Here is a 26,069-nt window from a genome sequence, read left to right on the forward strand (position 1 = left end):
GGGGTCTGCCCTGGCCCAGGCCCACCGGGGGAGGCTTCGCACTCTCCTCTGTGGTTTGTCAAACTTCTTTCCCTCGTGGGGAGCTGCTCACCAGGGGCACCTCCCAGCCCTGGGAAAGGCAGTGGTCGGGGGCCCTCCTCGGGGGGCTGGGGTGTTGGGTCACCTGTAGATCATCCCTGGGGAGCCCGTCTGCCGCAGGGACAGCCTGGCTGGGGAGCCCGTGGTCGATTCCGGGTACATGGAGCCGGTCTCACGCGTCCAGACCCGCTCGCTCGTTCACGCCGGGAAAGTTCTGGAAGGAAAGCACATCGGGGGGGGGGGGGTTAGAAAAGACCGGCCGGGTGCGGGCAGGGGCTCCACGCAGGGCCTGGGGGGCTGTCAGGACGACACTGGGTGGATGGACCCTTGGCTCAGGTGGGCTGATGGCCAGACGAGACGGCTGGGGGAGGACTCTGACACCGCTTCCCTCCCCCGCCGGGGGCAGGGGTCCCGGCTTCATGAAGGACCCTACCCCATCACTCCATGCTCCCGGCAGACTCGGCAGGGGTCCTTCCGCACCTCCCTCCTGTTCTAACTGTCACCCCCACTGTGCAGAGGGCTCTGGGTGCTCCTGACTCCCCCCCTCCCAGGAGGAGGCCCCACGGCACCCAGGGTCACCCGAGTGCCGTCTCTGGCCTGGCTCCAGCCCACGGCGTCGTCCGAGCCAGGCAGCTCTTTGGAAGCCCGGGTGGCTCGGGCTCCTGGGATCCCCACCTCATGTGGTTCCCTTCCCCGGAATGCGGCTGGGCCAGCGGTTTGCTGCGAGCCGGCTCACCACGGCAGAGGTGACGGCTGTGGCTTCTGGGGATGGGACACAGACTGTGACCTCTGTCTCGCCAGCACTCTCCCCACTGGCTCTGGTGACCCAAGCTGCCAGGCCGGAGAGGTTCCTGTGGCAGGAACTGAGAACGACTCCTGGACGACATCCAGCACGGAGGGGCGGCCTCAGCCCAACAGCCCACAAAGCCAGAATCTCCCACGTGACCCTGGGAGCTGACACAGATCCTAGCTCGGCTTCCAGTGCCGGCCCCGCCCACGCCGGCTCCGGACCCAGAGCAAGCGGGAGGTGCTGCTGTGGTTCGGATGTGGTCTGCTGTCCAGTGCGGTGGAGGGGTAGACGCTCTCAGAGGGGGGGCCCGGGGGGGGCTCCTGGGACCCGGTTTGTTCTGTTCCCACGAGAGTGCTCTGTTATGGAAAGGCCAAGCCCGACCCCCGCCCCGCTCTGCTCCCTGTCTCACCACGTGATGTCCCCGCGGCCCATCTGCTGCTGCGCCACCACCCACTGTCGGGTCCCCACCAGAGGCCGCTGGGCCGTGTTCTCCCAGCGCCGTGTCAGGGAGCCAGGCTCAGGCGCTGGTGACGGCGAGGACAGGCCGACACAGGCAACGGACAGGCACTGTTGCCCCCACCAGGGCCGTGGTGGCACTGTCCACAGCAATGGAAGATGAGTGGAGACGCCACGCCCTCCCAGTGAGCCCACCTCCATTACTATCTCGGTCCTGCCCTTGATGCCTGGATCGGCCTCCTCACTGTTCCCTGCTCCCTCGTAGCCCTGGACTCCTGCCCCCCGCCCCCAGCAGCTAGGACATCTACTTTGGAGCACATCTGGGCACGGTGTCCCTCCCCCAGCCATGGCCTCCCAGGGCTCTGCTCTGGGCACGGTGTCCCTCTCCCAGCCATGGCCTCCCAGGGCTCTGCTCTGGGCACGGTGTCCCTCCCCCAGCCATGGCCTCCCAGGGCTCTGCTCTGGGCACGGTGTCCCTCCCACAGCCATGGCCTCCCAGGGCTCTGTGCCGTCTCCAGTCTCTGGCCCCTGCACATGCACAGACTCCAGGTGCCCTGGTCTTCCCCGGCAGCCAAGTGTCCTCCCTCCCGGGCCTCGGCATGGAGTTTCTTCTGCCCGCCCACTGCACTCAGGGGTCCACCCTGCGCCCTGGTCTGGGGTGGGGGCTCTGTGGGGGCAGGGACGTTGCAGGTCTCACTCCCACAGCACCTGCACCTGGTACAGGGAGTGGCTTCTGAAAGGAGGAAAGAGCCCTGGCTCTGATGGGCAAAGGGTTGGTCCCGGCTCAAGACACAGCTCTGCCCACTGGGTGCTGGGGCCCTGGAATTAACCAGACACCCAGACCTGCAGGCCTCGCTCATGGACTCTTCCTTTTCCCCAAATCCGAATCCCTGGCTCCCAGAAGCTCAGGACACTCCTCCCCTCCCCCACCACGCGGCTCAGCGCAGCTGCTGCTAACAGAGTCCCCAGCGAGTGGGGCTGAGAGCAGGCGTGTGTGGACCTGCCTGGAAGACGGGGACAAGGGTGGGAAGACGCAGCCCGCAGCGACCACGGAGCAGGCGACACGGGACAGTGAGCGTCCCTCACTGCTTTAGAATCTCGTGGGGAATGAGAGACACCATGCATAAGGTGCATTTCAATCCTTCAGGCAGGGGGTCGGCGCCAGCATCCCATACGGGCGCAGGTTCAAGTCCCGGCTGCTCCACTTCTGATCCAGCTCCCTGCTAACGGCCTGGGAAGGCAGTGGAAGATGGCCCACGTGCCTGGGTCTATACCCAGGTGGGAGACCCAGAAGAAGCTCCTGGCTCCTGGCTTCAGATGGGCCCACCTCCAGCCTTTGTGGCCATTTGCGAGTGAACCAGCTGATCTCCCTCTCTCTGTCTGTAACCCTGCCTCTCAAATAAATGAATATATCTTTAAAAAAATTCTTCAGGCAACTGGAGCTGATGCTTGCCTGGCATTCACCTGAGGGCTCCTGGCTCGCCCGGGGTCCCTCCTGAGCTGCGAGGATGCCACCGGGGAATGCGCCCCATGAGCCCACACCTGGTGAGCAGACACCGGGCCTCCAGGTCATCTTTCCCTCGGTGGGTCCTCCAGGGTCCCTGGTCCTCAGCGGCACCAGCCAGCTTCCGACCCAGCCAGGTCTGCGAGGAAACGGCTCACCGGCCTGGATGCAGGACGCGGCTGCAGAGCCCTAACCCCGGGGCAGACGCTGCAATCCGAAGTGTCCAGTGCCCTCTTGTGGAAAGCTGGGGGTCCGCAGGCGTGGGCGGGGCTGCGAGGCCGGCACCTGCCCAGCATCTCACTCTAAGGGCACTCGGGGCTCACAGAACGCACGCAACAGCTGGCGGGCGGGGTGGGCGTGTGGCGCGGAGGTGAAGGTGCTGCTTGGCATCTTAAGATGGCTAACACGCCACCTGCGTCCTGGATTACGGCGCCTGGGTTCCAGTCCAGCTCTGCTCCGCCTGCAGCTTCCTGTTACTGTGTGCAGTGGACGGCGGCAGTGACGGCTCAAGTGGCTGTGCCCCTGCCACCACGGGGAAGCCTTGGATTGGGTTCTCAGCTCCTGGCTGTTCCAGGCATCTGGGAGCTCTCCCTGTCTTTCTGTCTCTCTCTCAAAAAAATCCCCAAAACCAAAAACCAAAAAAAAAAAAAAAAAAAAAAAATCCGAGAAACAAAAAACCATCTGGCATTAAACTCCCATTGGTCCGTCCCCTAATGCACAAAACACTGCCTGACCCCTGCGGGTGCAACAGACTTGGCCCGAGCGGCTGACCCCCAGAGAGCCCCCGTGGAGGACGCAGGCCCACAGGCCATGTGGTGGGGGTGGGGCAGCGGTGCTCGGGATTCTAGAATCACAAACCCAGTGAGTAGCTGAGATGGTGAGGAGACCGAGTCTCTCGCTCTGTAGACGAGAGCAGGCCCAAGATGTGCCCTTCGAACAAGTTCCCTGCTGGCCCAGGGTCCACGCTTTGAGAACCACTGGTCTGGAGGCCACAGGCCAAGGCCAGAGGCCAAATCTGCCCAGCTTCAAGTTGCAACTACACTGACCCAGCACGGCTGGTGCTGCATGTGTGCCGCGGGGCGGGGCAGCCCGAGAGCCCGTGCGCCCTCTCTGCCCCCGTACAGGACATCTGCCAAGGCCCAGCAAACTTCTCCCGGTCCAACAGCGCCAATTTCCAGCTCCTCCGCGAACACACCGCCCCTCGCCCCTCGCCTTGAAAAGACGCAAGCAGCCTGAAACCAGTCTCCCAGACCCCCTGGCCAGCACCAGCGTCCCCCGGGCTCTGGTGCTCTGGCTCCCCGTGGAAGTGGCCAGGCTGTGGCCAGACCCCTGGCTGCCCGGAGTCGCTGTGGCCAGTGCTGCCTGCTTGGCGGAGCCTTGCTCTGCACACAACTCAAGGCGAGCGCCAGAGCACAGCTCCTTGGGTCCACCCCCTTCCTGATGGAGCTAACCCCCCCCCCCCATTCACAGGAAAGTCCGCGGCAGCTCCTTGCCCCCCCTGCTGGCTCCCAAGCTAGCTCCCATCAGCCCACTTCCACGCCAGGGAAGCCTCCCGTGCTAGCCCAGGGGTGCCCTGTGTGCCCTCGCCTTGGCTCCACCTCTGTCTCCTTGGGCTCCTCCCACTCATCCCAGTGCTGCCGTCCCCAGCTCTGGAAGCCGCCCGGGCTCTGGCCCTGCACCTCTTTCCTTTCCTGACCTCTGTGGCTCCATGGCAGGCCCCGCGCCCCCATCTCCGCCGGGGGCCCCCCAGATCCCTGACTCCATTCACTCAGCTGCTTCTGTGGGGCGTGGAGCTGGAGTCACGGGCAGGCACTGAGCTCCTGACCAGCCCGTCCACCTGCAGCCCCACCCCCCCACAGGGGCCAGGCCCTGTCCACATCCTGCCCCCGGGCCAGGCTCAGACCGCATCCCGTGCTCTTTACTTCTCCTCCGGGGACGGCCCCCACCTTCTCTCCTGCATCCTCACCCCAGTCTCCCACTGCTGCCCGCACCCCAGTGGTCTCCAGGGGGCCGGAAGGTCAGAGCACTTCCCGACTTCGCTCAGACTTCCATGCAGGGTAACAGCTCAAATCCTCACGCCAGCCGGCAGGCCCGCCTGCCCCAGGCCCCTGCAGCTTCAACCCCTAGGGCCGTGCACTGGGGCCCTGCGTGGGGGTGGGAGCCCCTGAATCAGCAGGCTGCTCCTCGGCCTCCTGCCTGAACTCAGCTCCTGACCCCAAGAGCCGCCCAAGCTGCCACCCCTCCCTGCCCCTTTGCCTCTTTAAGCCAAGGTCACCTTCTCGTGTAGTCCTTCCCGGACACCTGATCTTAATTCAGCCACCCCGGGCCGACACCACCCCGGCCCCTTCCTGTTATTCACCTCTGTTGCGTGTCGCCTGACAGCATACCTCACGCTCACCCGACTTGTTCCACCACAGTGCTGGCCACGGAGGCAGCAGTTCCGCCTGCTGTGGTCCCCGCTGTGGCACATGGCGGACACGCCGCAGAGATTTGCTGAGTGAATGACTCAACCAATGAGCGAGTCTGACTCAGCCGGCTGAAGGCCCCTGGAGAGGGAGCACGGGAGAAGCAGGGGGCCTGGCCATCTGCCTGCTGCCTTCCCTGGACGTCAAGGCCCCCTCTGCCCAGTGGGGTGCGCAGGGCAGCCACAGGCCACGTGTGGGGCGGCGTCCCCAGGGAAGCCCCTGTCCCACTCCCTAGCCTGGACTGCAAGAAGCGCTGGCCCTGAGGTCAGACTCCGGCCACAGGCGGGCACTGCCTTGCTCTGAAGTCATTCACAAGCAGCTGCAGGCCACCCACAGCGCCCGTCTCCTTCCTCGCGGCGCTGCCGGCCAGCGTGCCGCTCTGCCACCTCTCAGGGAGGAGAGGGGGCTCTCCTCAGCCCCTGCTTTGCATCCAGAATGCTGGGGGCTGGGCAGGGCCGCCTCGGTCTGCAGCTGCCACCGTCCAATCAGGAGCGACTGCACCTGTGGAGCAGCCAATCCCGGGGAGCGGATACCTGAGCGGGTGGGCTGCGATGCCCAGGCTGGCACAGCTCACGTGCTGGAGGGAGGCAGGCAGAGAAGACCCCGGTGACCACGCACCTTGGGGGAACGGCTTCTAAAGCCCCCCTGCGCCCCGGGACAGGAGGGGAGCCCAGCAGCTTGGGGTGCAGGCTGGGTCCCCCGGGAGCCTGCACTCCCACGTGGGCTACATGTGACCTTGAACCCACCCCTCCCCCAATGATATCAGAAGCGGGGAGGTCTACGAGGCCCTGCCCCGCCTCCTCACGGTAGCAGAGAAGCGAGGAGTGAAAACGCTTTGAGCTCACGGGGAAGCCGGCGCGTACACCGGCCCTGCGGGCTCACCAAAGGCGCTTCCTGCATCTCCTGTCCCCTCCCCTGCTTGTCATCCTGAACACCGTCAAAGCTCAGAGACGCTGGAGGAATCAGAACAGTGAGAACCACGGGACGCTCACCCTGGCCGCCGCCCGTCCGCCTGCGGCCTTGCTGGTCCGCGTTCTCTCTTCCTTTCCTGCCGTTCCTCTCCCCGCCTCAAAGAGCAGACACACGATTCCCTGAAGCCTCGGAAAGTGAGCTGAGGCTCCCAAGCCTCCCCCGACCACATCAGCCTGCATCTTCTGAGAACCCTGCCGCAGGTAACCAGAGCCCCGCGGTCACACCTCAGGCGACCGGTTCACTATCACCGACAGGAACCTGTGCTCGCCTTCCCCCGCTGTCCCACAGTATCTCTCATGGGGAGCTGGGGTTGGGCGCAGGGGGTTAGGCTGCCACCTGCACGCCAGCATCCCGTAGAAGAGCGCCGGTTCCGCTTCCCATCCAGCTTCCTGCTAACGCACCCGGGGAAGGCACAGAGTGGTGCCTCAAGTGCTTGGGCCCCTGCCACCCATAAGGCAGAGCTGGGTAGGAGTTCCGGGCTCCTGGCTTTGCCCTGGCCTAGCCTTGGCTGTGTGGCCATTCGGGGAGTGGACCAGTCAATAGAAGTTCTTTTTCTCTCTCTGTTGCTCTGCCTTTCAAAGAAATAAATAAGTCTTTGAAAAAAGAATGTAAAGCTAATAAAAATAATAAATAAACACTCCAGAGTACAGGGTGGAGTTCAGCCTAGCAGCTGAGACATCTGCTCACTGGGGCTGGCGCTGTGGCGTAGCGGGTAAAGCCGATGCCTGCAGTGCCAGCATTCCATATGGACGTCGGTTTGAGTCACAGCTGCTTCACTTCCGATCCAGCTCCCTGCTGTGGCCTGGGAAAGCAGTAGAGAACGGCCCAGATCCTTGGGCCCCTGCACTGCATGGGAGACCTGGAAGAAGCTCCTGGCTCCTGTCTCTGGATCATTGCAGCTCTGGCATTGCGGCCACTTGGGAAGTGAACCAGCGGATGGAAGACCTCTCTCTCTCTCTCTCTCCCTCTCTCTCTGTGTAACTTTCTTTTAGGAAAAAGGAATAAGGGACATCTGCTAAGACACCTGCGTCCCACACCAGAGCCCGGCTCCTGACTCCAGCTTTGTAACCGCAGAGCCTGGTGGGAACCACAAGCTGGTTTGGGCAGGAACAAGCAGGTTTCCACACAGGAGGAAAGGCCCGGTGTCAAACAGGTGGGCGGTGTAAGGGGCGGGGTCAGGGCAGACCGACACGAGGGCCCGAGCAGGCCACACGAGCTTGCTCTCCCCAGCCTCCCCCCCCAGCCTCCCTTCCCTCATCTGCAGGCAGGGGGGCCTTGCCCGCACCCCCCCAGCTTTGCCCTGGAGCGCACGCTAAGTGGCTGTGCTACTCTGGGGCGGTGTGTCTGGGGGTGTGGGTGGCAGCCGTGCCGGGCTGTCCCCACCTCTGATTCCTTCACCCTCAGCATTCCAGGCGGACTCTGTGGCCTGTCCGGTCTGACGGAGGCTTCGTGCCTTAGACGGAAGGACTCAGGAACCCAGGAGACGGCACACCAGCGGGGAAGGACAGACGTGAGCCCAGGAGCCAGGGGCAGGGACACAGAGCAATGCAAGACCCCTCCTGGCTTGCCTGGGGGACAGCCTTTTCTGGTCAGCTGGGTGTTCCGGCCCCTGCACCCGGCATCGGCTCTGCAGGGGAGGCAGGAGGCGGCAGTGGGAGGTTGAACCATCGACGCCGAGTCCTCACTTCTCCCCGTAAGCAGGACTTCTGCTGTGTGTCTCTGCCGCCCCCTCGGCACACACATGCGCACACGCAGGCTGAACCGGCCCAGTCTTGGTGTGGCCGTGTGACTTGCTTCGCCAAGGGAAGGCAAGCACGCTGACAGTTCCAGCCTCGGCCACAGGGGACTTGTCCTCAAATCTCTGCCCGACATGGCACTCACGTGCCCCCGGCCCCCCCACTACACGTGCGAGAGCTGCTTGGTCTGGAGCCAGCCAGCCTCAGATGCTGTGGCCTGCGCCCGGCTCATCACACGCTGTGATGTTAGCGCCCCAGGGAGCCAGGGTTTCAGGGACATCCCTAGCATTGAAACGCAAGTCCAGCGGGAGTTGGCGGCCAATGCCCAGCCCCCGCAGGCGGCCGTCTCTGCCCTTCTCTGTGGATTCTGGAGCTCAGGAGAGCGTGGGTGGCTGCAGCCTTCCCTCAGCATGGACCTCCGGGTCAGCTCTCCGAGTGCCAGAGAGGGAGCCAGTCTCTAACCGGAAATCCTGCCCGAGCCTCTGGCAGCGTTCCGCCCTCTGGGGCTGGCCCTCCCAGAGGGCCCCAGAGCAGCCCCAGGGGATGCCACTCTCGGTGCCCGGGAAGGGGGCAAGGCCGTCCCTGCTCCCTGGGCTTTGGGCTGACCCTTAGCTGCAGTCCTAACTGCCACTTCTTGGTGGGTGACCTTGGGTCAGTTTCTTCATCTGTGAAATGGGATAACAGTAGGGGTGGAAACCCGTGTGTGTGTGTGAGCAGGGAGGGCCATGGGCACCAGGACCTGTCCGTGCCTGGTCCCCAACCCTCCAGGCATGGGGCAGAGAAGGCTCTGACCCAAGGCCTGGGTGTGCCTCCTGCAGAGTGGGTGGGGCAGCTGCTCCTGGCTGTCTGTGCCGCCTGTCGAGGGCGGATGAGCAGCCCCTGCAGACGGGCCGGGCACAGGCTCCTCGCTCTGCAGGGGTGCAGTCTCTTGGGATGCTCAACTCCCCTCAGCATCTTCTGTTCCCCTCCCCTGCGTCTCCTTTGCTGTTAGAGGTCTCTCCTCTTGTCCGCATCCCATCACCCACCCACCAGCCTGACACTCAAGCTGACCCCAGGGCACAGGTGCAGGTGGTGGGGCCCTGCACCCATGGGCTTTCTGTGGCTGCCTCCAGTTCCCACTCAGCCCCGAGCCCAGAGGCTCCACGGGTCTGATCTCCAGTTGGCTGAGGCGTTACCTGTGGCTGCGTGGCAACACCCAACCCTAGCACCGCGAGGAAGGGGACCCTGAGGGGAGGGGACCGGGGGGCGGGGGCAGGGGTGCTGGGGGCCATCTCCAGGGCTGGTCACTGCAGCACCGTCCTTATTTGCCTCCATCCCCATGTCCCCAGAGACCGCTGGGACTTGAGCCCCATCTGGGGAGGGGAAGCAGCTGCGTCTCTTGTTTGCTGACGTGCCGCAGTGCCCAGAGTGGCGGCCGCCACACGGTCACACTCGGCACATGCTGGCCAAAAGGGTGGAGAGGCAGAGGCTCTGGGTGCCATTGATTTCCAGAAGAGTCCCAGGGCTGTGGGCTCTGAGCGCCTGCTTATACGGAATCCGTGAGACTCTGCACGTTGCGTCTTGCACCCTGGGCCTCCCACCTGCCAGTGCCCCGGAGAGCCTGCTGTGCCTACCAGGGCCACAAAACCCTGCCTGCTGTGTGGCCCGAGTCTGGGAGGAGCCACTGTGCCGACGACTGTGGGCCCCAAAGAGAGGCAGGAAGAGGTGCAACTGCTCAAAACCACAGGACACAAACGCACATGCACAGACACACCCTTCCTGTCTCCCCAGGAGGCCGGACGCCAGGCTGGGAGCGAGATCAGTTATGGAGGCTGCCGATGACTCGGAGTACCCTTGGGTAGCCAGTCCTGCCTGTGGAGGGACAGGAAGTCCCCGCTGCTGCAAGGGTGCCCATGAGGGACTGGGCAGGGGTCCCGAGGCCAGCATGCCCCAATTCCCCAGCTGCACCATCCAGACCTGGGTCACATGCAGTCCAGGGATGGGGCAAAGAACGGCGGGAACTACACGACGGGGCACGGCCAGGACCTCTGAGGAGCCTCAGACTCTGTCCAGGCTCCTACGGCCTGAGCCAGGGGACGGGCGGCGCAGAGACCTGGCAGCCTCACACTACACAGCATAGGGCCAGGTGGTCAACAGCAGAAGCATCGGCCCCACCTTGGGGCCCAAGATCAAGACCGCCGTTTGCGGCATGTGCTAACACATTCCATCAGCGCCTCACTCCAACTCTGCAAGATGATCGCGGGCTAAGAATTTCAATATGTTCAGAGCAACGTTCAGACGCCCGTCCCTGACTTCAAACACCGCACCAGCCTGGCACACAGCCCAGGGCGCAGCTTGATGCAAAGGAGCCGTTCACATCTAATTAACACCACGTGAAGAGCAGAGACTGCACCAAAGCCCCCAGCGCTCCCAGTGCAACGTCCACACCCTGGACCCCCGGCACACCCCGACACCAGCAGGCAGTGCGCCTCCGGACGGAACTCCCAAGTCCCACTGCAGCTCACGGACCCCCAGGTGCTGGGCACCATCATGGCCCCAGTGCTTGCCAGGCCTCCCAGACAGGGAGCGGGGGCTGGGACCCACAGGGTAGCGGGTTCTGCTTCCATCACCTGGCAAAGGGCTGGACGGTGGCCCCTCCAGCTTCCGTGACCGGGTCAAGGTCAGGGGCCTCATCTCCTGGCCCCATCCTGTGTCTCAGCAACCACAGGTGGCAAAGTGCAGTGCTGTGCAGGCATACAAGGGAGGGGCGCCAGCGCGGCACAGACCCGCGAGCTACTGCAAGTCAGAGGAGGGAGGCAGCATACGTCCTTACCTGCTCCGTAAGCCCCATAACTGCGTGCTCAGGCCGCGGCCTCCTCCCTCAGTCATTCATTCAATGCATACTGCACGCACTGGACAAGCAATGGAGGAAGCTCACGTCTCCTCCCCGCCCGACCACGCCCTGCGCCCATATCCTGCCTGGGTGAAGCAGAGGAGCACAGAGCGGGGCTGGAGAGAGGAAGCTGTGGTTACCAGGGAGTTCTCTGTTGCCCAGGCAGCTGTGTGGGGCTGCAGGGCACTCTTCCAGGGCACAATTGCGGGGTGGAGGCCTTCAGGGGGTCTCTCACCTTTTCCCCCATCCCGTGTTCAGCCCAGAGGAGACGGGGTGAGAGGGGTGGGATGGGCACTCAGCACATGGGTTGTCAATGCTGGGGCTCTGGTGCCTCCTGCTCAGACAGGAAACCCCAGGCCGGGGGATCCCAGGAGAGAGCAGATGGCAGGGGCTGCCGAGGGACCCAGGCGGCCCCACAGGGCTCTGGATTTCCGGGCGTCTCCCCCTCCGGCCCAGGCATGAAAGCAGAAACTGGTGAACTGCTATGTGTTCAGAGACCTCAGCTGGGGCCTGGCCGCTGTGTCCTCAGCCAGCCATGCGTGTGCACTGCACACCCTCCGAGGCTGGACAGGAAGCCACCTGGGGCCACGTGGGGCCACGTGGGGCCATCCGGGATTGGGCAGGGCCACTCCCTTGGGGGGCGTGGGCTCAGTGATGCAGCCGGCACAGGGATCCCTGGACGCCACCGAGCACCTAACCCCGCTCAGGGGCTGGGGCCGCTCACCCACCAGACGCAAACCCATCCTGGGAAACACGACCCATCCCCCCAGAGGCCTGGGTACCTGCTCCTGAACCGGAACGGCTGGGGACAGCCCATGATCCTTGTGTGTGTGCCAAATGAAGTCAGGTCCCGCCCCTGCTACACCGCAAGTGCCGGGGGTCACAAGGCCCGAGGGGAAGTTGGCACGGTGCCCGCCAGGGCCCTGCTTGGTGCCACAGCAGAGTGGAGCAGCCTGGCAGAACAGCGCCCCGTGGGTGCCAGGGTGTGGTCTTGAGTCCCAGGACTGCCCAGCACCAGGACCCAGGCAGGATGGCCCAGGCACCCTAACCCCCCTATAATGCTGCAGCGGCTCCAGGCGGGAGGCAGATGGAGGGCCTGGAGGGGCACGCACCTTGAGCTTGTCCTCTCCTCCTGCCCACGGCAGCCCCCGCAGGACAGGAGGACCCCTGGCAGTCTGCGAACCCCCTTCTTGGGGAGAGACGGGGGAGGGTAATGAGCTCCCCTCACCTTAGCCATCTTCTACCTGTGCTGTGTGATCCCATTTGATCTTCGCCACAGCCCTGGGCAGGGGGGCCCCAAGCTACAGGGCAACCCTGAGGGGCCCCGGGGTTCTGGCACAATATAGATGAGGAAATCAAGGTCACGAATGGAAAAAACATCCACAGTCAGTCAGCGAACCCGAGGCCAGGCTGGGACAGGAGCCCAGGTGTTCCCACTGCGGCTCCTTCCTCTACTCACTGCACCACACATCCACCTCCTCTCCCGGGCCCTGGCGCCCCTGGCCTGGGACAAGTGACACCCCCCCCCCCCCCGAGCCAGGGAGCAGCAGTTATGCTCTCGACCCCAGCACAGAGACGTCGCCGAGACCCTGTGGGTCTCCAGGCTCTGTTCACCCTGATGGCAGACCACGAATGCAGCTACGGAGCCTCCGGAACAGCAGGCGACAGTCGGCGGCCGCTCCGTTCCCGGCCGCTCCGTCCCCGGCCGCTCCGTCCCCGGCTGCTCCGTCCCCGGCCGCTCCGTCCCCGGCTGCTCCGTCCCCGGCTGCTCCGTCCCTGGTCGCTCCGTCCCCGGCCGCTCCGTCCCCGGCTGCTCCGTCCCCGGCTGCTCTGTGGTCGCGCTGAACCTGCCCACAAAGCCAGCTTCGCGCCTGACTCTCAGAAGCGAGCGGCAATTCTCCCACTGCAGGCTCTTTTTAAAACCTAAAGGAGTTTAGGCCAGGAAGGCAGGCGACTGCTGAATGCTGGCTGGCAGTCACAAACGCCTTATTTCAAAGACCACCGCAAGTCTTCTATCCGAGCAGGGACTAATACCCGGGACTCACAGGGAACTCCCAAAGCCCAGCAGCAAAGGACCACACACGCTGCTTTGAAGAGCGAGGACCTGACCCGACATTTCCGCAGAGACGGGAGCAGTCGGCCCGCCAGCTCACGAGAGGATGCTGTGTCACCGGGACTGGGGACACGCACACCAGCAGCTCACACCCTGAGGGCGGCTACTACCCAGACAGCGACGATGGCAAACAGGTGAACCCTCAGGCACGCCTGGTGGGGATGCAGACGGCAGAGCCGCCGCGGAAACCAGTGGGACAGACAGCTCCTCGAAGAATTAAAGTGGGGGCTGGCGCTGCGTTGCAGCTGGGTTAGCTGCCACCTGTGACTCAGCATCCCGTATCAGGGCACTGGTTCAAGCCCCCAGGGCTCCACTTCCAATCCAGCTCCCTGCTCATTCTCTTGGGAAAGCAGCAGAGAATGGCTCCTGGCTTGGGCCTGGCCCGGCCCCGGCCGTTGTGGCCATTTGGGGAGTGAACTAGTGGGTGAAAGATCTCCCTCTCTCTGTAATTCTGCCTTTCAAATAAATAAGTCAGCCTTGGGGACTGTGACCCTGCACCTGTCCCCCCCAGAACAGACAGCAGGAACTCAGACGTGTGTGCGCCCCTGTTCCTAAGAATGCCCCACCAGAGTCAAAACATGGAGACAACCCACGTGGCCACGGGTACAGAGTACCCAGGGAAACGTGGCCCATGAGGGGCGGGATTCAGCCTCAGGGCAGCAGGAAACTCCCATGGCGATGAACCTGGGACACAAGCCGGCCAGGAAGGCCGAGCACGTGGGAGTCCCCGTGCGTGAGGTTCTCCGTGTCGTCCGTCAGACACGTGGCACGTGGCTGCCAGGGGCGCGGGGTTCCAGTTTCACAGGATGACAAAGAGCACGGAGGTGGGTGGCGGAGACATGAGGAGCTTACCTGGCACCACGAACCGTCCACTTAAGATGACGTATTTTATGTCAGACGTGCTTCAACACAGTCCAAATACTGAATGAGGAGGGAAGCCATGCTTCCCAGGCTCTCCTGCACGGGCTGGGTCTGCGCCGCGTCCGGAAGCCAGGCCCGTGGACGTGGCAGGTGTGGCTGTGACCGGCCCAGCTGGCCCCCGGGGACCGTCGCTGGGATCACTGTCCAGTCTCTAAGCCGGGCTTCCAGGAAACTGGTGCTTTCCTCTGGTTTTGTCACCACGGAGGCTGCGTCCCAAGGCCTGCGGCCACCCTCAGCAGCAGGGATGCTGGGGGCTTCCTGGCCGGGTTTGGGGGGGGGGCAGGAGGCAGGCAAGGACGGGCTGTACAGCAGCAAGCGGCCTTGCGCTGTCCCCACCTCCCCCCAGGACAGGTGTGCTCCAGGCCTGCCTGGTCTTCCGCTGAGTGGGCCCTCGCGCGTCTCCTCCTGGCTTCTAGATGTTTCCACAACGTGAGGCACAGGACTGAACGGATCTTTGCTGAGTCCATGCCCCCAACCGGGGCTGTGAAGAGAGCACAGCCCCAGCTGGCGGCAGGAGCGCGTGGCTCACAGGGTCTCCAGGGGACAGCAGCAGGGAGCCAAGGGCGTTGGGGCCCGAGCCACGGGCTGCGGTGCCAGCATCCCACGTGGGTGCCGGGCAGAATCCCGGCCACTCCACTCCCAATCCGGCTCCCTGCTAACATGCCTGGGAAAGCAGTGGAAGATGGCCCAAGTCCCAGGTGGGCTTCCTGGCTCCTGCCTAGCCCAGCTCCTGGCCACTGAGGCCATTTGTCGAATGACCCATCTGTCCATCCTCACACCAGCTCTCACGCTTACGCTTGGAAGCCCAATTTCGGCCGATGGTGCGTGACATGATTTCCGAGTGCGTACGAACACACAGGGGAGGCCGCTGGCTGTCCTGTGGACTGAGGTGAGGACGCCGAGGCCGGGGTCAGCCAGCTGGCGCAAGGGGAACGGGAGTCTACGGCCCGGGCGTCCGAGGTGCTCATCCTTCGTTTTGGCCTCTTTCTGTAACGTCAACGTCTGGGTTGCTCTCTTTGAAAGGTATTTGTTTCTGTGGTGCTTGGCGAAATGATGGGGCACCCAGCACCCGCAGCAGTGGCGCCCGGGGGCTGGTGGGTGGCCGGTGACGCCAGGTGGCCTCCACGCTTGCTGTGGGACACGGCCAGCGGAGTGCTGCATGCCCGGGCCCCGTCCAGGCTGTGTCGGTGCAGCGCACGAGCAGAGAACGGCTTCCCATCTTCAGAAGGTTGGAAGAAAACCAGACCGAGAATAATATCTCCTGGCACAGATACCAAACCATATAAAACTCAAATCTCGGCCTCCAGGAACAAGGCGTCACCGGCACGCAGCCACGCCCCCTTGTGTTTGATCGGCTGGGGCTGCTGTTCCACCACGCTGGAGGCGGCGAACAGTTATCTCCCAGTGCTGGAGGCTGCAAGTCCCAGATCTGTGAGCCGGCGGCTGCGGCCCGGGGAGGCTTCTCGGCTTGCAGACGGCCGCCTTCTCCCTCTACGACAGCAGCAGAGGGAGTGCGTGGGCCTCCGTGTCCTCTTAGGAGAACACTAACCCCACCCTCGGCTTCTACTCCCACGGTCTCATTTATGTCTCTATTTGTAAAGTACAGTGACTGAGGGAGAGAGAGAGGGAGACAGGGAGAGAGGTGGATCTTCCACCTGCTGGCTCACTCCCCAAATGCCCACGACAGCCAAGGCTGGGCCAGGCTGAAGCCAGGAGCCAGGAGCCCCACCCAGGTCTCCCATGGGGATGGCAGGGGCTTGATGTTCGAGCCATCACCTGATATGCCCAGGGTGCACGTTAGCAGGAAGCTGGATCAGAAGTGCATGTAGGCTTCAGTTCCAGGCACCCCACATGGGAGTGGACACCCAACATGGTGGCTTCAGTTCCTGGGTCACACCGCCCGTGACCGCACTGAACCCTAATCACCCCCCAAAGGCCCCCACCTCTCAAAGCCATCACTTTGGGCGTTAGGGCTTCAACTACGAATTCTGGGGGACACAGGCGTTCAGTCTACGGCACCTCTGCGCCTTGGCCACGGCTGCTCTGGTGCCAGAGGCTGAGTTGGTGCACGCTCCAAACACTCGCTGCCTGGCCCCGCTCCAGAGCAAGCCTCCTCCCGGCACAGCTTCTGGGAGGCCGGGCTCACGTGGCTCACGGCCGTCCACGGCCGACGTGGGAGTTCCTGGTCTGTCTGACTCCTCCGAGCCACACACCTCCTCTGCCCAGCCGCCTGCTGGCCTGGGGCGCTGCCGTCTCTGGGACCCAGTCAAGCCTGGGGTTGGGCTGTTTCCACCACAGGGGATCAGACCTCTTCTCCAGGGGACTTGACCTGCTAATCCGCTTGGCAGCTGCTCCCCGGAGGCAGACCCACTGGAGCACCGGCTTTGCTTGCAGCATCTGGCCCCTCCCCCTTCTAAACCTCCTGTGTGGGGGAGGGGTGCAGCCCAGTTGGATTGGGATTTCCTGCTGGTGCCTGCTCAGGGGCTTCATGGCTGGCCCCGTGTTAGTGGCACCCGGAGTCTTCCTGCAGGGCGAACCTTCACGGTTTAGGAGCTCCCTGCACTGTTCTCTGGGTGCCGTTGTGTCCAACGAGGCCACTAAAATGCCGGATCCATTTCCAGACTTGGCTCCACGGTCTATGGGGAAGGGAACCCCCCTGGAAAGTCCCCTGTCCCCCGACGGGGTGGATGTGGTCCTCAGAGCTCAAGGTTTGAAACAGGTCCACTGTGACTCACAGAAGCCGGGCGATGTCAGCATTGGGCTGGAAAGGGACCCCCTCCCAAGGGCAAGGGCCCCTCCCAGCCCTGCCCACTGGAATCCTGAGCTCCCCCCGCCCCGCCAAGATGTCTGGGGAGCCCTACAGGGAGGGTGGCCCAGTGGACCACCACCTCGCCTGGCCCCGGACGCCTGAGCTGCAGGTGGTCTGAGGCTTCCCTTTATGGAGGGACGGAGACTAATCAGGGACTCAAATGTCCCTGCCCAAAAGACGCTCTTGTAGAACAGAAACCTAGAATCCCAGATCAACAACAGCAAGGAAAACGAGATGGAGCAAACTCTCCATCCTCACCAGCAGTGGTCTCCCGTGAGTGGGCTGCCTCCTGGGACGCTCACGCCTGTGACCAGGCAGCCACGGCAGGGGCAGTGACATTGGCAGTGACGGCTCACGGAGTACATAGTTTAGGCTCTGTTGCAACTACTCAGTTCTGCGGTGCCCGAGTAGCCTGAGATGTAAAGGAAAAGATGTGGCCGTGTTCCTGTAAAACCTCCTTTGCAGAAATCAGTGTGGGGCCGGCACTGCGCTGCAGCAGGTTAAGCCGCTGCCTGCAATGCCAGCATCCCATATCAGGGCACCGGTCTGAGTTCCAGCCGCTCCGTTCCGATTACTCTCCCTGCTAACGTGCTTGGGGAGGCGGCGGAAGATGGTCCAAGTGCTTGGGCCTTTGCCACCCATCTGGAAGACCAGGATGGAGTTCCTGGCTCCTGGCTTTGCCCAGGCTGCTGTGACCATTGGGAAGTGAACTCGTGGATGGAAGATCTTTCTCTTCCTCTCCCTCTGTCATTCTGCCTTTCAAATAAATTAGTTTTTTTTTTTTTTTTTTTTTTTTTTTTTAGGAAACAGGGGCTGGTATTGTGGTGCAGTAGGTTAAGTTGCCACCTGTGATCTGGCATCCCATATTGGAACTCTGGTTGGAGTCCTGGCTGCCCCCCTTCCAGCTCCCTGCTAATGCTCCTGGGAAAGCAACAGAAGATGGACCAAGTACTTGGGTCCCTGCCAGCCACATGGGAGACCCAAATGGAGTTCTAAGCTCCTGGCTTCGGCCTGGCCCAGCCCAGGCTGTTGCAGCCATTTGGGGAGTGAACCAGGGGATAGAAGATCTTTCTCTCTCTTTCAAATAAATAAAATCAATCTTGGGTCATACTGTGAAGGTCCCTGATTTATGACATGAAAATCAAAGTGGCTTTCACGGTAATAAATTAGGACCGAGGTGCAATCCTCATCATGGCCACAGCACTCGCTGCCCTGCTCGTTGGTCACCGGGGCGCCTCCTGCACCCAAGCCTTGCCCTCCGTGCGGACAGCCTGAGCCTGGAAGTGGAACCCCTACAGGTGGAACTGGGACCTTCCTGGTCGCGTGAGTCCACGCTGCCGGCTGGGCTCCAGTCCGCGGCTCGGCAGGGGTGCTGGGGCGGAGGGGGCACCCTGGGCGCTGCCAGTGATTCCGACCCCCGGCCCCCGGCCTGACGATCTCTTCTGGAGTAAGCACTCCACGACGTGTTCTCTCCGCTCTCCGGAGGCCGCTCGGCGGCAAAGCGCGGAGGCCAGCTGGCCGGGCGTCGCAGGCTGCCGCCGCTCCTGCGCACTATTTTGGGTGACTCTGGCTCATTTATTTTTGACGTGAGTTGCTCATACAGACTGCGTGTGCTCTGTCTCCTGTGCTGTAGTTAAAGAAGTACAGTGGTTTTTTTTTTTTTTAAAGATTTCATTTGATTTAACGTATTTATTTGAGAGGCAGAATTAGAGAGAGAGGGAGAGACAGAGAATGAGGTCTTCCATCTGCTGATTCACTCCCCAGATGGCAGCTATGGCCGAAGCTGAGCCGATCCAAAGCCAGGAGCCAGGTGCTCCTTCCAGGTCTCCCATGCAGGTGCAGGGGCCCAAACACTTGGTCCATCTTCCACTGCTTCCCTAGGCCACAGCAGAGAGCTGGACCGGAAGAGGAGGAGCCGGGACTAAAACCAGCACCCATATGGGATGCCGGTGCCGCAGGTGGAGGCTTAGCCCACTACGCCACAGTGCTGGCCTCAGAAACGCAGTGTTCTTAAGCCCTCTTGGGTTAAGAACGTGCGGAGTTGAGTTCCTGGAGCAGGGTCTGAGGTGGGGCTGCCTCCTGCTGGGCTCCCGTGGAGCCAGCCTGCCCTCCCCAGTCCAGTCAGTGTGCGGGAGACGCTGGGGAATAGAGCGAGCCTCCTCGGAGTGAGCTGAGCGCTGCTCTCTGAGCACCGGCTGGGCGGTGGAGGCAAGAGCGGGGTCCACGAGGGAGGCTCCGGAGCACCCGCGGCGCGAGCCGAGGTGGCCTGGGCCAGGTGCAGAAGGGGGTGGCAGGGGCTGGCGACTCCGGGAGGCCGGCAGCTCTGGGTCGCCTGGCGGTGCTGTGGGGGTGAGAGGAAGGCGAGGCGCTAGTTCCTAGGAAGGGAGGCAGCAGTGGGCGGTGTCCTGGAGCTGGCAGGGGTCCGAGTGGCTCGACGGACAGCTGGGGCGGGAGGCTGGGGGCCCCTTGGCCTGGGATGCTCTTCCTTGGGTGTTGCGCTCAGAAGTCGCCCTGCAGAGAGGCCGTCCTGGAGGGCACCGTCCATCACGTCACTGTGCGTGCTCCCGACCTGGGCGAGGTGCCCCAGAGGGTGCCGGCAGGGCCTGTGTCACCTCCTGCTGAGCCCCCTGTGCCTGGGCGGAGCCTGGCGCCTCACCGGTGCCCCACACGCCTTCGCTGGAAGCATGTGGGTGTGTCGGCCCTGGCTGCACAGGTGGCTTCTGCTCGTAGGGCACACAGCCCGGCGTGAGGCTGACGCCGGGCAGAGCAGAGGGAGGCAGAGCGGTGGGAGCCGTGTTCTGGCTGCTTCTCCTCGGGGGACAGAGGGAGCCCTGCAGCCCGAGGCCTCCTCCCGGGTTTCCTGGGCAGCAGTGCGGCCACACGGGTACTGCAGGGTCTCAGGCTGGGGCTCAGCTCCGGCCTCTGCCGGGTGTGCAGTCCCCACTGGGATGCTGCCTGGCTCATGAAGCACACATGCAGAGCAAACATCACACAGGCTTGCAGGCGTGAGCACGGGCACACACGTGAACACCCTCCTGTCGCCTCTGCTTCCACCTCCCCACTGCCACCTCCCCTCCCCTCCCCACTGCCACCTCCCCCTCCCCACTGCCACCTCCCCCTCCTCACTGCCACCTCCCCTCCCCCTCCCCTCCACCACCTCCCCCTCCCCCTCCCCACTGCCACCTCCCCTCCCCACTGCCACCTCCCCTCCCCCTCCCCACTGCTACCTCCCCCTCCCCACTGCCACCTCCACCTCCTCACTGCCACCTCCCCTCCCCCTCCCCTCCACCATCTCCCCCTCCCCCTCCCCACTGCCACCTCCCCCAGCACCCTCGCTTTCACTGTTCTGCTCTGGGGACCTGCCCCCGAATGACCCTCCAGGCCATTCTTAGGCCCTCCTCCTAGCCTCAGTTCTCACCTCCTACCCCAGGTGCCCTCCTTACGATGCCTTTAGCCCCCCTCTACCAGGAGCTTCAGGAGTGGCCTCGGACCTCCCAGGGACCTCTGGGGCATTTCTTCTCTTGCTCTCCCTCCACGGCCCCCTCGCCTTGGGAGCACCTGCCGGACCGTCACCAGAGCCCTGCTTCTAGGTTTCAGAGCGGATCTCTCATTCCAAGAATTTCTCTGAAGCCCGCAGGGGCTGCTGAGGGCCTCTGGCACCAGGTCAAGTGCCTCGGCTTGGTAGCCAGAGACATTTGAGGCAAGCCCGGCTACCGTGGCAGCTCTCCCTACCGTCTGCCCCTCCGGCACACCGGCCCGCCCCCTCTCTAACATCTGGCCAGGCGCACACCGGCCGGCCTCTCCTCTCACACCTGGGCAGGGACACACCTGCCTGCTTCTCCCTCTTGCTCCCGTATCTGTGGCAACCACTGGCGTTGCTCCTGCTATTTCCCGGGAGGGAGGCTGCGTGTCCCCATCTGCTGGGGACTTCTTGGCCCCTGGGTCCAAAACAGAGGCTGCGTCCCAGTCTGGACGGGTCACCCACTCTATGGGCAGTGGTTCCCCGGGGGGTGGGCGGAAGCAGAGAGGGGGCTGTGCTTTCCACTTGCAACACCTCCACCATCTGCATCTGCTCAGCCACGCGGCTCTGAGGACCCAGGAGTGGGGCCCGCGAGCCCCCCCGAGCCACAGGAATGAGCCTCCTGCCCTCTGGCCCCAGACTTCCGTGGCAATGGCACTCCGGCCTACATCTCTGACACCCGAAGGCCAGCCCAGCCTTGGACACCCTCTTGCCAGGAAAGCCTCCTCTCTGCCCATCTCCACACTCAGCTGAGCAGGAGGGACAGAGGCCCCAGCCTGCCCTCGACACACTGATGACCTCCCTCCAGATAGTCCACCTGTGAACCCAGGAAACAAGTGGGTGGCTCGTCCTGGATCCCCTGGGCTGGGATGGTCAAAGCCCACGCGCTCCCGTGATGGGTCTTTTTTTTTTTTTTAAGAGAGAAAGGTCTTCCTTTCGTTGGTTCACCCCCCAAAATGGCCGTTACGGCCGGCACACTGCACTGATCTGAAGCCAGGAGCCAGGTGCTTCCTCCTGGTCTCCCATGGGGTGCAGGGCCCAAGCACTTGGACCATCCTCCAATGCACTCCTGGGCCACACAGAGAGCTGGACTGGAAGAGGGGCAACCGCGACAGAATCCAGCGCCCCAACCGGGACCAGAACGCGGGGTGCCGGCGCCGCAGACAGAGGATTAGCCTAGTGAGCCACGGCGCGGCCGTGATGGGTCTTGAAGTCAACGTTTCCTGGTTTTTCCAGGGATGACGAGGACACGGCTGGCCCCTCATGGCAGGGACAGTGAGTTTCACTTCGATATGAGCCCACTTAGGGAGTAAGTGCAGTCCCTAAAAGGTACGAGAAATTCATGTGACCCAATGGTAAGATGGAAGCCAGGGGCTGAAGGTGGCAATCACCGGCCAGAGACAGAAAGGGAGAGAGAATGGGGACGCGCGAGAGAACTGGTTGCCAGCGAACACTCCCTGGAAACCAGAGAGCCTCCTAACCTCATCCCAGAACCCTGGACGGCAGTAGGTCAACCCCGTGGTGCAAGCCCTGGGCGGAAAGCAAATTCCAGGCCATCCTGTGGTTACTTTTCCCTTTAAAAACTATATTTGTATCCCCGTTTGCCAAAGTGTGTCAGCATTCCTCCCCCGGCCAGGAAGCTGGTCAGGAGGACGGAGGGAGAGGCCAGAGCCTGGCAGGACGGGGTGTTCTGGGCTGGCCCTGGCAAGAGGCCTTGGGGTGTGGGTAGAGGCAGGGGATGTGCACCTGTGGGTGAGTGTGGGTGAGGGTACCCACTCTACCTGTCAGTCAAGCCACCTGACAACCTGATGTCCACTCATGTCCCTGCAGATGAGCTGGGAAAGGCCTCCCCTGCCCAGGCTGGACACTTGCCCCCAGGCCAGGTAGTGGCACACTCAGGCCCCTGTGTGTGGAAGGCTCTGACCCTCAGGGCATCCCAGGCCACCTCCCGACGCTCAGAAAATGCTGCACAGCACAGGTGAAGATCAAGGCCCAGGCCCCCCACCCCCCGAGGATGGGGGGGCTGGGAGGGCTTTGAGAGCCACCCAATGCCATCTGAGTGACCCCAGACCCGTGGCCAGACATGAATATGCCGCCAGGGCCCATTTCGAAGACTCAGAACATATGGTCGGGGCTGTGGGGGCCGCTTCTGCCCCCCCAGGAGTGAGGTGCACCTGGCGGCACTTCCTTCCTCCCTCTGGGGCCCGTGTGTGCCCAATTTCCTGCCTTAGCTGCGACCACGGTGGTTACCCCCAGAGGTCCAGGGCTGGGCTGCCCGGTGCCTCCTTGCAGGGCCCAGGCCAGTGTCAAGGCCCGAGACATCTCCACAGCACGCTCCCAAGCCTGAGTCTCCCACGGAAACAAGCCCCCGGGAGCCCCTCCGAGGCTCAGGGTGGAGGCAGCAGGAATGCCTGGGGACAGAGCCCACAGTCCCTTCGCAGGTCTGCTGGCACCAAGAGCGCTTCTCAGCCTGTGCTGGTGTCTGGGCAACTGGGCTTGTCCTTCTGAGAGTCCTCAAAGAGAACAGAAAGAGGGACAAGGGGGGCCCACCCTGTGCACTGGCCGCTCCTGGGGACCAGACCCCACTGACCGCCTTCTGAAAACCTAGCCCCAGGAGCTGGCGCTGTGGCGTAGTGGCTAAAACCTCCGCCAGCAGTGTTGGCATCCCATACGGGAGCTGGTTCGAGTCACGGCTGCTTCACTTCCGATCCAGCTCTCTGCTATGGCCTGGGAGAGCAATGAAAGACGGCTCAGGTCCTTGAGCCCCTGCACGCGTATGGGAGACCCAGAGAAAGCCCCTGGCTCCTGGCTTTGGACTGGCTGTTTCGGCCATTGTGGCCATCAGCGCAATGAACCAGTGGATGGAAGCCCTCCCCCCTGCCTCTCTGTAACTCTGACTTTCAAATAAAATAAATAAATCTTAAAAAAAAAAAAATAAAACCTAGCCCCATTCTTCATGATAAATAGGAAACGGCCTGGGGGTCTGACTGGCCCATGTCCGGGATTCCCGCCTGCCTGCTCACCGAGGCACCAGAGTGGGATCCCTGAGAGGCAGAGCCTCTGGGCTCCCCATCCTTGCCAGCTCCCTAAGGCGTGGCCATGGAAGCCCACTGAGTTCCAGGCAGTGCCCACGGGCCATGCTGAACTGAAGCTGCCCTGTGGCCACGGCCACCGCTGTGGCATCTCTGGCTCTCCCAGAGTGGCGGCGGCTGCAGCAGTTACCCGGCGGCAGTGTCAGATAGACGGAGTCCCTGCACCTGCACCCGTAGGAGGACCCGGAGCCGAGGGTGTGTGTGCATGCATGTGCATATGTGTATGTGTGCACACGTGTATGCATGTGTGCACGTGTGTATGTATGTGGGTGTATGCACGTGTGCATGTGTGTGTATGTGTGTGTGAAGGCCTGGGGGCAGGTCCACCTGTTTCCCTCACTCCCCTACAGTGGTCAAGGTAACAGCGACGTGCACACAGCGTCTGCAGGGCCCGGTCTACCTGCTGCTTTCCGGAACATCCACAATGAAAGGGATAAAGAAAACGCTGAGTCCCCTCTCCTGGCCAGACTGGCATTTTAAGTGAAGCCAATTTAGGCAAAACACAGCGAGGGGGCTGGGAGGAAACAAGCCTGGCACCCCGATGCAAACCTGACTCAGCAGGATGGGGTGCAGAGGAGGCCCTGCCCATGGGGGGATGATGGACGGAGCGGTGCTGAGGACGGATGGACGGACAGAGCCTCGGATGGACGGACAGACAGAGCCTCGGATGGACGGACGGACAGAGCTTCGGCCGGCCGGCCGGAGGCAGCCTGGAGCCGCTCCAGGCTGCTGGTTGGCTTCCCCGGGCAGGGGTGCAGGCTTTAACTGCTTACATCCCAGGTGGGAGGAGGAGGAAGAGGCCAGCCTCCTGGTGATCCCAGGAGGGCGTTTCGGAAAGAGAGTGGGCTTACACAGCCACACTGTCCTCCACTTGGCCCTGCCCCCAGGTATGGCCGGGGGTCCGCCCTCTCTGGGACCCTAGATCAATCCAGACCCTAGACCATCTGGGCTTTGAGCCCCCATGCAGTGAGTGGGCAGGCAGGGTGCCTGGGGAGTGCTGGGTGCTCTCATCCGCCTGGCCCACGCGAGTTTCCATGCCAACGTCGGAGGGGCTGGGCTGGTCCATCTGTGAGGATGGGAGCTGCACTGCCGGGACACGCTGGCCCTGGCGTCCAGCTGGGCCCCCGGGCGATGCTTGGCACAGTTCCGGGCATGGCATAAGGTGACTGTTCTCTGCCGATCCCCAGACCAGGGTGAGTGTGCACACAGGCTCCAGCCACAGTGCTCAGAGTCGCGGGGACCCTGACTCCACTGGACGGGGGAGAAGGTGCTGGCTGGGCAGCACTCAGGCGGGCCTGCCTCCCCGGGGTCGCCCTTATGTCCAGAGTGCAAATCCCTCCCCCCGCCGGCCAGGGTGAGCTGGCACTCTGAGTAGTCACCTACCCCGAGAGCCCCCACGGCCCCCAGGGGCCAGGCCTCCCCTGTCCTCTCCCCAGTCCTCCTGGTGATGGCCAGGGAGGCAGCCTGACCTTCCCACCACCACTGCTCTGACCCAGGAGAGTGGCCCTGCCTGCACAAACGCCCGCAGGTGCGGGCAGAGGAGACCCACACAGCACCCACTCATGGCCAAGCGGTGAGCACTCGGCCCTTCCAGGCCCGACTGTCCGTTTCCCACCAGACGAGATCCACTGCGACTGTGCCCACTCCCACACCCCGGCTGCCCCACCCACTCTCACACCCTGGCTGCCCCGCCCACTCTCACCCTCCCGGCTGCCCCGCCCACTCTCACCCCCCCCCCGCTGCCCTGCCCACTCTCACCCTCCGGGCTGCCCCGCTGCCTGCACCCACGGCCCCACCTTCGGCCCTTGCCAGCTGCACTTGGCGGGCTCTCCCTGCTCGGGGGAGCAGTCTCCAGACTGGAAGGGGCGCTGGGGGTGGGCCTTTGTGCATGTAATTAACCTGAGACTCCTGTGATGAGATCACCCTGGAGGGGGGCGGGCCCCCGTGCAGTGACAGGAAGACAGAACGGAACCTGTCTCCGCCAGCACCTTGCACAGGGAAGCAGCCCCGTATTTCACAGGCGGAGTCCCGGGAGCTCCACGGGCGGTCCCAGCCCCACCCCCGGGAAGGCACCCTAGGAGGATCCTCTCTGCCTGCTCCCGAGTGGGCCCCAGTCGGAGAACACTGCGGAACGAGGCCGTGGGAGGAATCCCCCCCCCCCCCCGAACGCCTTTGTTTAGGAGAGGGTGGGAGGCATAAGAAACGCAGGAGGACCTGGACCCCAGCCCCACGTGAGCCGCAGTCTGTATAAAGAGGCTAGCTCTTTCCAGAGATGCCCGCCTGGCCAGTCAGGGGTCTCCTCTCCACTAAACCAGCAGCCTTGCCGACTCCAGTCTGAACGACGGGCCCCCTCTCTCAGATTCCGCCTGCAGAGGCGCCCCATGCCCCGCCCCGTGAAACCTCGCTGCCTTGTCTCCTGTCTCGCTTCTGAATTCTCCCCTGACAAAGACGAGAACCTCCGTCCCAGCCACCTCCGCTGCTACGCCCAAGAAGACAGGACAGACTCTGAGAAGGTGGTCTCGTGACAGGGTGGCCAGCGACCCAGCGGGCGGTGCCTCTGGAAGCCTAGGGACCCGGGGACTGTGGCCGCCACCAGGTGCTGGAGAGAGCCCGGAGCGACGGTCAAGTTAGTCTATGAAGCAGGCCCAGGGGAGATGCGTAACGAGAGCTAAAAGTGAGGGATCATAACAGGACCCTGTAATTGGCGCGATCCAGCCTGCTTATTCCCATGTTATATTGTG

General features: G+C 63.3%; 1 protein-coding gene across 6 annotated transcripts in view; it reads right to left on the reverse strand.

Annotated features, from left to right (window-relative positions):
- KCNAB2 (potassium voltage-gated channel subfamily A regulatory beta subunit 2) overlaps positions 1-26,069 on the reverse strand; it is an 82,816-nt gene that overhangs the window by 46,632 nt on the left and 10,115 nt on the right. For 3 of the 6 annotated variants that reach the window (NM_001171058.1, NM_001171057.1, XM_089336682.1), the window contains exon 2: positions 164-292. In NM_001171058.1, coding sequence (NP_001164529.1) covers positions 164-240 — 77 coding nt within the window. In that variant the 5' untranslated portion in view covers positions 241-292. Of the gene's footprint in view, positions 1-163; positions 293-5,187; positions 5,315-10,813; positions 10,955-26,069 lie in introns of those variants that run through there. The other 3 variants (XM_051841108.3, XM_051841107.3, XM_089336681.1) reach the window with 2 other exon arrangements.

Source organism: Oryctolagus cuniculus, chromosome 7 (assembly GCF_051225735.1).
Source record: "Oryctolagus cuniculus isolate XC-2025 breed Fujian yellow rabbit chromosome 7, ASM5122573v1, whole genome shotgun sequence".
Lineage (NCBI taxonomy): Eukaryota > Metazoa > Chordata > Mammalia > Lagomorpha > Leporidae > Oryctolagus > Oryctolagus cuniculus.